Source organism: Salvelinus sp. IW2-2015, linkage group LG1 (assembly GCF_002910315.2).
Source record: "Salvelinus sp. IW2-2015 linkage group LG1, ASM291031v2, whole genome shotgun sequence".
In the NCBI taxonomy this organism is placed as follows: domain Eukaryota; kingdom Metazoa; phylum Chordata; class Actinopteri; order Salmoniformes; family Salmonidae; genus Salvelinus; species Salvelinus sp. IW2-2015.
The window spans coordinates 39368356-39380486 of NC_036838.1; the positions used below are offsets into that span (position 1 = coordinate 39368356).

Consider the following 12131-nt stretch of genomic DNA (forward strand, 5'->3'; position numbering starts at 1 on the left):
ACAGATGTGGTTACAGTAATAGTACTGTGCCCTGGTCTAAACCCTGATTTAATGTACATTCAAAATACAGTTCACAGATATAAAAATATCTATATTTTTTTTAAAGAACGAAGTTTCACATTCACCAAGGATTCAATAATCTTAGCTAGACAAGGAATGTTGTTAACATACATCTTGAATAACGTTCCAACTGGAGAATTAGATTGACTTCAGTTGAGCGATGGAACGGAGCTGCCTATCACGTGAACGCGCGTGGTCAAAGCATGGTCAGCTCGTGGCAGTGGTGACTAATTCYTGTCTCCTTCGGCCCCCCTTCACATTAGTCATCAGACAAAGTTCTATTGACTGTTGACATCTAGTGGAAGCCTTGGGAAGTGAAAACTCATCAATATCTCGCTGTAATTTCAATGAGAGCTTGGTTAAATCTAGCACCCTCAGAAGAAATCCAAACAGGAAGTGGAACTTCTCAGGTTTTTTCCTTCCATATGAGTTCTGTTATACTCACAGACATAATWYAAACAGTTTTAGAAACTTCCGAGTGTTTTCTATCCAATACTAATAATAATATGAAAATATTAGCAACTATGACTGAGGAGCAGGCCGTTTCCTCTGGGCACCTCTGTGCACCTTTCATCCAAGCTACTCAATACTGCCCCTGCAGCCATAAGAAGTTAAGAGACACAGGAAGGTGACTTTTTGTATAGATGGCAACACCATCACCGTTGCCCGTTCTATCAGCACGAGTACTCTAAGACCATCAATAGTAACCTCAGAATCCACTTTTTTTTTTTCAGTTAACCATGTTTCTGATAAAATACAAATATATGGGTCTGCCTGGGAATCCCAGATCTTGATGTAGTCCATTTTAGGCAAAATGCTGCAAATATTTGATTAATAATTGGGCTAAGTAAGCTGACTCATCATTACCACTTACATTACATAGGATGTGCAAATTTACAAGCATCATGCTCTCCCTCCTTGGATGCATTTGACTGCATCCAACCACAGCGCACTCAAATTGTACCGGAGGCGGGACAGACGGCAGACTGAGTTTCCCTCATATCGCTCGCTTTGTGACTGACAGGCGCCTAATGAATAGATCACTAGAAGATGCATATCGTTCATTCTAGCGGGAGAGTGCTCGACAGACTAGTGACTTGAAACTTTTAAAATGGAAAGTAGCCTAATTAATATGAAGTCAAAGTAGAAATTTGTCTGTGATTTAGCCGGCGCTAATGGAAAACACTATCAAGGACGGAAGGGGACTAGGGCTATGGGAAGGGGCCCAGGCTAGTGGCCAGGAGTTGTGTGACCGGGCTACTGGTAATGTTTTTCTGTTTGGTTGCAGATGACTTTGGCAGTGATGAAGACAATGACTTTGGAGAGGAAGATGACGAGGATGGAGGGAGCGACTACGAAGCTAAACAAGGCAAAAAGGGAAAGACAGCCAAGGTGGCAAAGCCCACTAAGAGGACACCCAAGAGAAAACGACCCGCAGGTAAGACTCATACACTGAGGTGTCTGTGTGTACGCCAGTTATAATATGACTGTGTGTTTATAACCTGGCTACACATTTCTGTGTGTTAGATGACAGTGATGAGGAGGTGAGTCGTAAGGTGCGTACGGTGCGCCAGGCTGCCACCAAGGCTGTGTCTAAACAGAGAGAGATCTTGCTGGGAGACGGAGGCAGTGAGGACGAGGAACGCGAAGACAAGGAGGAGGCCTTCGCAGACCGTAAGTCAACCACTCAAAACAAAACGGGCCTACCCGGACCTAGCCCTTGATCATGACTCTGTTCCATTACATTACAAATAAGTCTTTGAATTGAAGGCATAGGCCTGGGCAATATGGCCAAAATATAATATCACGGTATTAAAAAAATTAAAATAATTGGCTGTATAAAATTTGCTTAGTGCGTGACCCTAGGGTGGCAACACATACATTCTGAGTGATTTAAATGGGTCTTTCTTGATTCTGATTGTTTTWTACTGTTCAATTCAACTTCAAGAAAAGACAAACTAGCTGTTTGCAGTTGTAAGAAACACAAACGAATAAGGTAATTGTAGTAAGCTAGTGGATTTATATTAAGAAGCAAAGYGAAAATGTCATTGTCATCAACATTGTTATATGTGCTGTAATGACCATGCAGACTGAACGCCAGTGTCTTGGGGTAGAGGAATAACAAATGTGTTCCTTGAGTGACGGGGCGGGGCTAAGTCTGTGTGGAAAGTGGCATTTGGAGAGATGACTCAATTAGCGAAGTAAACTATAAAAGTGGAGGTACACACAGCGTATTCCATGTAACAAACCAAACATTCAAATCCCGCTGTAGAAGGTAAACTAAAAACCCAAACAGGTTTGTGCATCATTACCGTTATAATGTAGAATACAGTATACCGCCCAGCACYACGAAGGTGTCTTCTGTATGGGGGGAGTTTTGTAAAGAGCCCCGATGTTCGGTTTGAACATTAACACGCAACGCTTGACGCACGGTTTTGGAAGCATAAGGACCTTTATCTTTCATATAGCGTAAATCATAAAAAAGGTTAATGGAGACACCTTTGATAGGGTTAGTGTTCCCACAGGCCATATCTCCATGTTCCAGCGCTTGTTTAATTAAGACAGACCACCTGTGCTATTTAGCTATCTAGCATGATCCGAATTATGGAACGCCGTTTGGGTCTTTGCATGTCAAAAAGGATACACGTCAAATAACACTATTTGATGTGTCAAATAAAWKTTTKGRCCAATCAGGACCTGAATATGACTGCACGTCACATAATAATTTAACGTGTTCACATTTTTTACGTGGTTATTACACATTGATTACACTATCACTCGTATTTCATWTGTCTCATCGATACGTATTCTATGATGCTGGTAAAGTTGTCTCGCACGCGTACAGTGCTGGTCATAAAAAAAGCTAGCTAGCTGATGGATGCAAACAATGTTCTTCCCCAAAAACATAGCAAAACGGCAATCTGTATCAGTAGCTATAGKTAGCTAGCTAACTATAACTTGGTGTCGTCATCTAAAATGACCTTCATTTATAAGATGGTTTTTGATTTGATTAATGGTGGTCGGGACCCATATATGTGAAGCTAGCCACAATAAGGATTAGCCACAATAGTCGACTTTGCGGTTAGCCTACAAAAAGAAATTATGCCATTGACAGTGATGCAAATAAACAGTACAATTATGCCATGAGGTTGGAATGTTATATAAAACCAACAAAAGACAATTTGTTAAGTTGTCAGCGCCGACAGAGATGGCCACCTCGCTTCACGTTCCTAGGAAACTATGCAGTATTTAGTTTTTTTATGTGTTATTTCTTACATTGTTACCCCAGGAAATCTTAGGTTTTATTACATACAGTCGGGAGGAACTATTGGATATAAGAGCGACGTCAACTCACCAACATTACGACCAGGAATACGACTTTCCCGAAGCGGATCCTCTGTTTGGTCCATCACCCAGGACAATGGATTGGATCCCAGCCGGCGACCCAAAACAACGGCTCCGCAGAAGGGGCAGACGGAGCGGTCTTCTGGTCAGGCTCCGCAGACGGGCACATCGCGCTCTACTCCCTAGCCTACTACTTGCCAATGTCCAGTCTCTTGACAACAAGGTAGACGAAATCCGAGCGAGGGTTGCCTTCCAGAGAGACATTAGAGACTGTAACGTTCTTTGTTTCACGGAAACATGGCTCACTCGAGACACGCTATCGGAAGCGGTACAGCCACCTTGTTTCTTCACGCATCGCGCCAACAGAAACAAGCATCTCTCTAGTGAGAAGAAGGGTGGGGGTGTATGCCTTATGATTAACGAGACGTGGTGTGATCATAACATACAGGAACTAAAGTCCTTTTGTTCACCTGACTTAGAATACCTTACAGTCAAATGCCGACCTCATTATCTACCAAGAGAATTCTCTTCGATCATAATCACAGTCATATATATTCTCCCTCAAGCAGAATCATCAACGGCCCTGAAAGAACTTAATTTGACTATGTAAACTGGAAACCACATATCCTGAGGCTGCATTTATTGTAGCTGGGGATTTTAACAAGGCTAATCTGAAAACAAGGCTCCCTAAATTTTACCAGCATATCGATTGCGCGACCCGGGCTGGCAAAACCCTGGATCATTGTTATTCTAAATTCTGCRACGCATATGAAGCACAGCCCCGCCCTACTTTCGGAAAAGCTGACCACGACTCCATTTTGTTGCTCCCAGCCTATAGACAGAAACTAAAACAGGAAGCACCCATGCTCAGGTCTGTTCATCGCTGGTCCGACCAATCGGATTCCACGCTTCAAGATTGCTTCAATCACGTGGACTGGGATATGTTCCGCATAGCGTCGAACAACAACATTGATGAACACGCTGATTCGGTGAGCGAGTTTTTTAGCAAGTGCATCAGTGATGTTGTACCCACAGCGTCTATTAAAACATTCCCCAACCAGAAACCGTGGATTGATGGCAGCATTCGCACAAAACTGAAAGCGCGAACCACTGCTTTTAATCAGGGCAAGGTGATCAGAAACATGACCGAAATCAGTGTAGCTATTCCCTCCGCAAGGCAATCAAACAAGCTAAGCGTCAGTATAGAGACAAAGTGGAGTCGCATTTCAACAGCTCAGACACGAGGGGTATGTGGCAGGGTCTACAGTCAATCACGGACTACAAAACAAAAACCAGCCCCGTCGCGGACCACGATGTCTTGCTCCCAGACAAACTAAACAACTTCTTTGCTCGCTTTGAGGACAATACAGTGCCACTGACACGGCCCGCTACCAAAGCCTGCGGGCTCTCCTTCACTGCAGCCAACGTGATGTAAAACATTTAAACGTGTTAACCCTCGCAAGGCTGCAGGCCCAGACGGCATCCCCGGCCACGTCCTCAGAGCATGCGCTGGCTGGTGTGTTTATGGACATATTGACATATTCAATCAAWCCTTATCCCAGTCTGCTGTTCCCACATGCTTCAAGAGGGCMACCATTGTTCCTGTTCCCAAGAAAGCAAAGGTAACTGARCTAAATGACTACCGCCCCGTAGCACTCACTTCCGTCACCATGAAGTGCTTTGAGAGACTAGTCAAGCACCATATCGCCTCCACCCTACCAGACACCCTAGACCCACTCCAATTTGCCTATACCCACTCCAACTGCACACTGCCCTAACCCATCTGGACAAGAGGAATACCTATGTAAGAATGCTGTTCATCGACTACAGGTCAGCATTTAACACCATAGTACCCTCCAAACTCGTCATTAAGCTCGAGACCCTGCCCGCCCTGTGCAACTGGGTCCTGGACTTCCTGRCGGGCCTCCCCCAGGTGGAGGGTAGGTAACATCTCCACCCCGCTGATCCTCAACATTGGGGCCCCACAAGGGTGCATTCTCAGCCCTCTCCTGTACTCCCTGTTCACCCATGACTGCGTGGTCATGCACGCCTCCAACTCAATCATCAAGTTTACAGACGACACTACAGTGGTAGGCTTGATTACCAACAATGACAAGATGGCCTACCGGGAGGAGGTGAGGGCCCTCGGAGTGTGGTGTCAGGAAAATAACCTCGCACTCAATGTCAACAAAACAAAGGAGATGATCGTGGACTTCAGGAAACAGCAGAGGGAGCAGCCCCCTAGGAAAGACTTCTATTTTAGCCCTTGGCATCGCAGACGCTCGCGAGCAGTGTGGGTGCAATAATTGAATAACATGGATTTCTACATTCATTTTGCGCCGCTCGCGCATGCGACGTGTCCGGTCTCGTCAGCATGTGATTGCGGGACTCTGAAACAACTGTGAATTGAGCCACATTTATTGTCAACCAATGTGTATTGAACACTATTCCCGATGAGAAACAATACTGCATGGATRTTTTGGAGTCTGATAACTCTGAGAATGTTGGGGAAAAATCTCTTTGGTATTGAGTGAGCTCATTTCCCATTTCATTGATCCCCAGTCCTTAGGTAAAGCTGTACAGTGCAATATGAATGTCCATGCACACAATAGGCTGACTGGGTAGGTCATTTCACACAGTCAGTCCTGCGATWAGAGCTACAACGCTAATATTTGCGTAAACTCTTAAGTTGTGTTCTGTGGGTGTCACCGAGTAGACTGATACCCCATTTCATTGCTTCACATTCCAACCTTGTTTAACATGATCTAGTATAAATATGGCATGATTCCACCAATTGTAACCATCACTTTCAAAGAGGTACTTTTATTTTGAAGGCAATCCGCAAATTCCACTATTGTGCCTAATCTTTATTGTGGCTAGCTTCGCAACACATCCCGGTCCGGTTGAGCCTCACTAGCCAGGTGAAGCTAGCTGGCTGCTTATAACGTCAGCTTTGGGCAACCCGGGTTAAGTAGCTGACTAGCTATTTTGTTTTCATGAACTGAAGTACAATTTCAATAGGCGAACAACAAGTGGCTACCTAGCTAATACTTACTTACAAGGATTCCTAAATCATTGTTAAGAATAATGAAAATGACTGCAGTTTCTACTGGTCATTGCTAGCTAGCTACCCCAGAAGTTGCGGGCGATTAAATCAGTCCTTATTACAAGCGCGGTATTGTAAACACATCGTTCGTGGCCGGTGTGTGCTTGTTTGTACAGCTTTGACAGTGCTACTGATAGTGTTGGCGCTTGCCTTGCACGTGAAAATTCAGCACACACAACATTCTATAATAGRATTGTGTTATTTGACGTGTAACTTTTTTGACACGCAAAGACCCAAACGGCGTTCCATACCGAATACCTGTGTCTAACAGAAAAATACTGTTGGCTGCAAATGTGATAAGGCTGGTCTTAAGTGTGTATTTTGCATTTGTGAAATTATTTTGATGTGATATGAAATTAAAGGGATTTATGGTTCTAGAACCGTATTGCAATTGAGAATAGATTCGCGTTTAGATGTATTTGTCTGTTTTGCCTGCCAGTGCCCGTCTACCGCTGAAAATAACAAGGTCCTTGAACCTTAAGGAGTATCGGTAACATTAGGCTCCTTAAGAGTACATCTTGGAATTGCCAGGGACCTCAAGATACGGTATTATCACGATATTATCACAAAATGTATTGTGATTATCACAACAACAAAAAAATCTTTATACACACACACACTACCGTTCAAAAGTTTGGGGTCACTTAGAAATGTCCTTGTTTTTGAAAGAAAAGCACTTTTTCATTTTAGAATAACATCAAATTGATCAGAAATACATTGTAGACATTTMATGTTGTAAATGACTATTGTAGCTGGAAACGGCAGATTTCTTTCAAAAAATGTTTTATGCAATATCTACATAGGCATACAGAGGCCCATTTTATCAGCAACCATCACTCCWGTGTTCCAATGGCACGTTGTGCTAGCTAATCCAAGTTTATCATTTTAAAAGGCTARTTAATCATTAGAACCATTTTATGTTAGCATAGCTGAAAACTGTTGTCCTTATTAAAGAAGCAAGAAAACTGGCCTWCTTTAGACTAGTTGAGTATCTGGGGCATCAGCGTTTGTGGGTTCGATTACAGGATCAAAATGKCCAGAAACAAAGGACTTTCTTCTGAAACTCGTCAGTCTATTCTTGTTCTGAGTAATGAACGCTATTCCATGCGAGAAATTGCCAAGACACTGAAGATCTCGTACCACACTGTGTACAACTCCCTTCACAGAACAGTGCAAACTGTCTCTAACCAGAATAGAAGGAGTGGGAGGCCCCGGTGCACAACTGAGCAAGAGGACAAGTACATTAGAGTGTCTAGTTTGAGATACAGACGCCTCAACTGGCAGAAGTCCTCAACTGGCAGCTTCATTAAATAGTACCCCGCAAAACACCAGTCTCAACGTCAACAGTAAAGAGACGACTCCGGGATGCTGGCGTTCTAGGCAGAGTTCCTCTGTCCAGTATCTGTTTTTTGCCCGTCTTAATCTTTTCTTTTTCAAATCAAATTTTGTTGGTCACATACACATGGTTAGCAGATGTTAATGCGAGTGTAGTGAAATGCTTGTGCTTCTAGTTCTGACCGTGCAGTAATATCTAACAAGGAATCTTAACAATTTCACAACAACTACCGTATACACACAAGTATAAAGGAATGAATAAGAATATGTACATATAAATATATGGATGGGCGATGGCCGAATGGCATAGGCAAGATGCAGCAGATGGTATAGAGTACAGTATATACATATGAGATGAGTAATGTAGGGTATGTAAGCATTATATAAAGTGGCATTGTTTAAAGTGACTAGTGATACATTTATTACATCCAGTTTCTAATTATTAAAGTGGCTGGAGTTGAGTCAGTATGTTGGCAGCAGCCACTCCATGTTAGTGATGACTGTTTAACAGTCTGATGGCATTGAGATAGAAGCTGTTTTTCAGTCTATCGGTCCCAGCTTTGATGCACCTGTACTGGCCTCGCCTTCTGGATGATAGCGGGGTGAACAGGCAGTGGCTCGGGTGATTGTTGTCCTTGATGATCTTTTTGGCCTTCCTGTAACATTGGGTGGTGTAGGTGTCCTGGAGAGCAGATAGTTTGCCCCCGGTGATGCGTTGTGCAGACCTCACTACCCTCTGGAGAGCCTTACAGTTGTGGGCGGCGCAGTTGCCGTACCAGGCGGTGATACAGCCCGACAGGATGCTCTCGGTTGTGCATCTGTAAAAGTTTTAGGTGACAAGCCAAATTTCTTCAACCTCTTGAGGTAATTTTCCACCTTCTCCTCTACTGTCYTGTCGATGTGGATAGGGGGGTGCTCCCTCTGCTGTTTCCTGAATTCCTGACACCACACTCCGAGGGCCCTCACCTCCTCCCCGTAGGCTGCCTCGTTGTTGTTGGTAATCAAGCCTACCACTGTAGTGTCATCTGCAAACTTGATGATTGAGTTGGAGACGTGCATGGCTACGCAGTCATGGGTGAACAGGGAGTACAGGAGAGGGCTGAGAACGCACCCTTGTGAGTCCCCAGTGTTGAGGATCAGCGGGGTGGAGATGTTGTTTCCTACCCCCACCACCTGGGGGTGGCCCGTCAGAATGTCCAGGACCCAGTTGCACAGGGTGGGGTCGAAACCCAGGGTCTCGAGCTTAATGACGAGTTTGGAGGGTACTATTGGGTTAAATGCTGAGCTGTAATCGATGAACAGCATTCTTACATAGGTATTCCTCTTGTCCAAATGGGTTAGGGCAGTGTAATTGCAATTGCGTCGCCTGTSGACCTATTGGGGCGGTAAGCAAATTGGAGTGGGTCTAGGGTGTCAGGTAGGGTGGAGGTGATATGGTGCTTGATTAGTCTCTCAAAGCACTTCATGGTGACAGAAGTGAGTGCTACGGGGCGGTAGTCATTTAGCTCAGTTACCTTAGCTTTCTTGGGAACAGGAACAATGGTGGCCCTCTTGAAGCATGTGGGAACAGCACACTGGGATAGGAATTGATTGAATATGTCCGTAAACACACCAGCCAGCTGGTCTGCGCATGCTCTGAGGACGCGGCTAGGGATGCCGTCTGGGCCGGCAGCCTTGCAAGGGGTAACACGTTTAAATGTTTTACTTTATTGGCCAGTCTGTGATATGGCTTTTTCTTTGCAACTCTGCCTAGAAGGCCAGCATCCTGGAGTCGCCACTTCGCTGTTGACGTTGAGACTGGTGTTTTGCGGGTACTATTTAATGAAGCTGCCAGTTGAGGACTATCTCAAACTAGACACTCTAATGTACTTTCCTCTTGCTCAGTTGTGCACCGGGGCCTCCCACTCCTATTCTGGTTAGAGACAGTTTGCGCTGTTCTGTGAAGGGAGTAGTACATAGCGTGGTACGAGATCTTCAGTTTCTTGGTAATTTCTCGCATGGAATAGCCTTCATTTCTCAGAATAAGAATAGACTGACGAGTTTCAGAAGAAWGTCCTTTGTTTCTGTCCATTTTGAGCCTGTAATCAAACCCACAAATGCTGATGCTACAGATACTCAACTAGTCTAAAGAAGGTCAGTTTTCTTGCTTCTTTAATCAGGATAACAGTTTTTAGCTATGCTAACATAATTGCAAAAGTGTTTTCTAATGATATACTTWGATTAGCTAACRCAATGTGCCATTGGAACACAGGAGTGATGGTTGCTGGTAATGGGCCTCTGTACGCCTATGTAGATATTCTATAAAAAAATMTGCCGTTTCCAGCTACATTAACAATGTCTACACTGTATTTCTGATCAATTTTATATTTTAATGGACAAAAAATGTGCTTTTCAAAAACAATGAAATATCCAAGTGACCTCTARCTTTTGAACGGTAGTGTGTGTGCATATAAACTGCAAACTCGAGCAAAAATAATGTTGCAATATTGTCAAAATCATGCAATCTTCATAGACAAACATTTGCAGTAGAATGGCCCATTCTGAAGAGCTCAGTGACTTTCAACGTTGCACCGTCATAGGATGCCACCTTTGCAACAAGTCAGTTTGTAAAATTTCTGCTCTGCTAGAGCTGCCCYGGTCAACTGTAAGTGCAGTTATTGGGAAGTGGAAACGTCTGGGAGCATCAACTGCTCAGCCGCAAATTGATAGTCCACACAAGCTCACAGAACGGGATTGCCGAGTGCTGTAGCGTGTAAGAACGGTCTGTCCTCGGTTTCAACACTCACTACTGAGTTCCAAAGAACTGTTCGTCGGGAGCTTCAAGAAATGGGTTTCCATGGCCGAGCAGCCGCACACAAGTCTAAGATCACCATGCGCAATGCCAAGCGCCGGCTGGAGTGGTGTAAAGCTCGCCGCAGTGGAAACGCATTCTCTGGAGTGATGAATCACGCTTCACAATCTGGGTTTGGCGGATGCCAGGCGAATGCTACCTGGCTGAATGCATAGTGCCAACRGTAAAGTTTGCTGGAGGAAGAATAATGGTCTGCGGCTGTTTTTCATGGTTCATGCCCCTTGGTACCAGTGAAGGGGAATCTTAACGCTATAGTGTTCAATGACATTCTAGATGATTCAGTGCTTTCAACTTTGTGGCAACAGTTTGGGGAAGGCCCTTTCCTGTTTCAGCATGACAATGCCCCCTGTGCACAAAGGAAGGTCCATACAGAAATGGTTTGTCAAGTTCGGTGTGGAAGAACTTGACTAGCCTGCACAGAGCCCTGACTTCAACAGCGAGCCAGGCCTAATCGCCCAACGTCAGTGCCCGACCTCACTAATGCTCTTTTGACTGAATGGAAGCAAGTCCCCGCAGCAATGTTCAAACATCTAGTGCAAAGCCTCCCAGAAGACTGGTGGCTGTTACAGCAGCAAAGGGGGGACCAACTACATATTAATGCCCATGATTCTGGAATGAGATGTTTGACGAGCAGGTGACCACATACTTTTGGCCATGTAGTGTATTTGTCAGGTGAAATTACCAATAATCACCACCTCGTCCTCCTCTCTCTAGCTGATGAGTCGGGCAGTGATGAAGACTTCATGGTTGAGGATGATGATGATAGTGACTATGGCCGCTCCAAGAACAAGAGGAGCAGCAAGAAGGTGATCAAACGGAGCCGGCCAGAAAGGAAGGAAAAGAAATCCCCCAAACCACGACTAAAGGCCACTGGTAGGACCGCTCACCATGAATCAATCACCCATTTTCTTCAGAACTGCAAGCATCGGTTGTTAAATGCTTTTTTCAGATAATGTAAGTATCTTCCCAGCCTCAACTTCATTGAATGAATGTGTATCCATAACTTTGTGTGTGCCTCTCCTCCCCCAGTGACCCCCAGCCCAATGAAAGGAAAGGGTAAAGGTCGCCCCAGTGCTGCCAAGGCCCTGGAGAAGAGCTCGCCCAAAGAGGAGGAAGAGGAGGAGCCAGAGAGCCCTCTGGAGGAAGAGGAGGAGGAGGAGGAGGTGGTGGTGAAGAAAGACTCCTCCCCCAGTCCCAAGAAAACGAAGGAGGCACCCGGGAAGGAGAAGAAGGAAAAGGAAGATGAGGAGGAGGAGGAGGAGGAAGAGGAGGACGGATCGGAAGAGGATGTGCCCTCTGGGGAAGACTAGACCCACAGAAGTCCCACCTCTCTCTCTCTCTCTCTCTCTCTCTCTCTCTCTCCCCCCCCTCCCCTTCCCTCTCTCTTTACCTTCTCAAGTTTTTGTTTCTCTTGGTTTAGAGTTTATTTTGGTT

At 44.9% G+C, this 12131-nt stretch overlaps 1 protein-coding gene across 2 annotated transcripts in view; it reads left to right on the forward strand.

Moving 5' to 3' along the window:
• Positions 1–12060, forward strand: part of LOC111967420 (nuclear ubiquitous casein and cyclin-dependent kinase substrate 1) — a 25087-nt gene extending 13027 nt beyond the window's left edge. Inside the window, exons 5-8 of one of the 2 annotated variants that reach the window (XM_023992419.2) lie at positions 1349–1498; positions 1588–1734; positions 11412–11570; positions 11727–12060. In XM_023992419.2, the coding sequence (XP_023848187.1) occupies positions 1349–1498; positions 1588–1734; positions 11412–11570; positions 11727–12007 (737 nt within the window). In that variant the 3' untranslated portion in view covers positions 12008–12060. The remainder of the gene's footprint in view (positions 1–1348; positions 1499–1587; positions 1735–11411; positions 11571–11726) is intronic. The other variant, XM_023992428.2, reaches the window with a different exon arrangement.
• Positions 12061–12131: the final 71 nt, after the last annotated feature.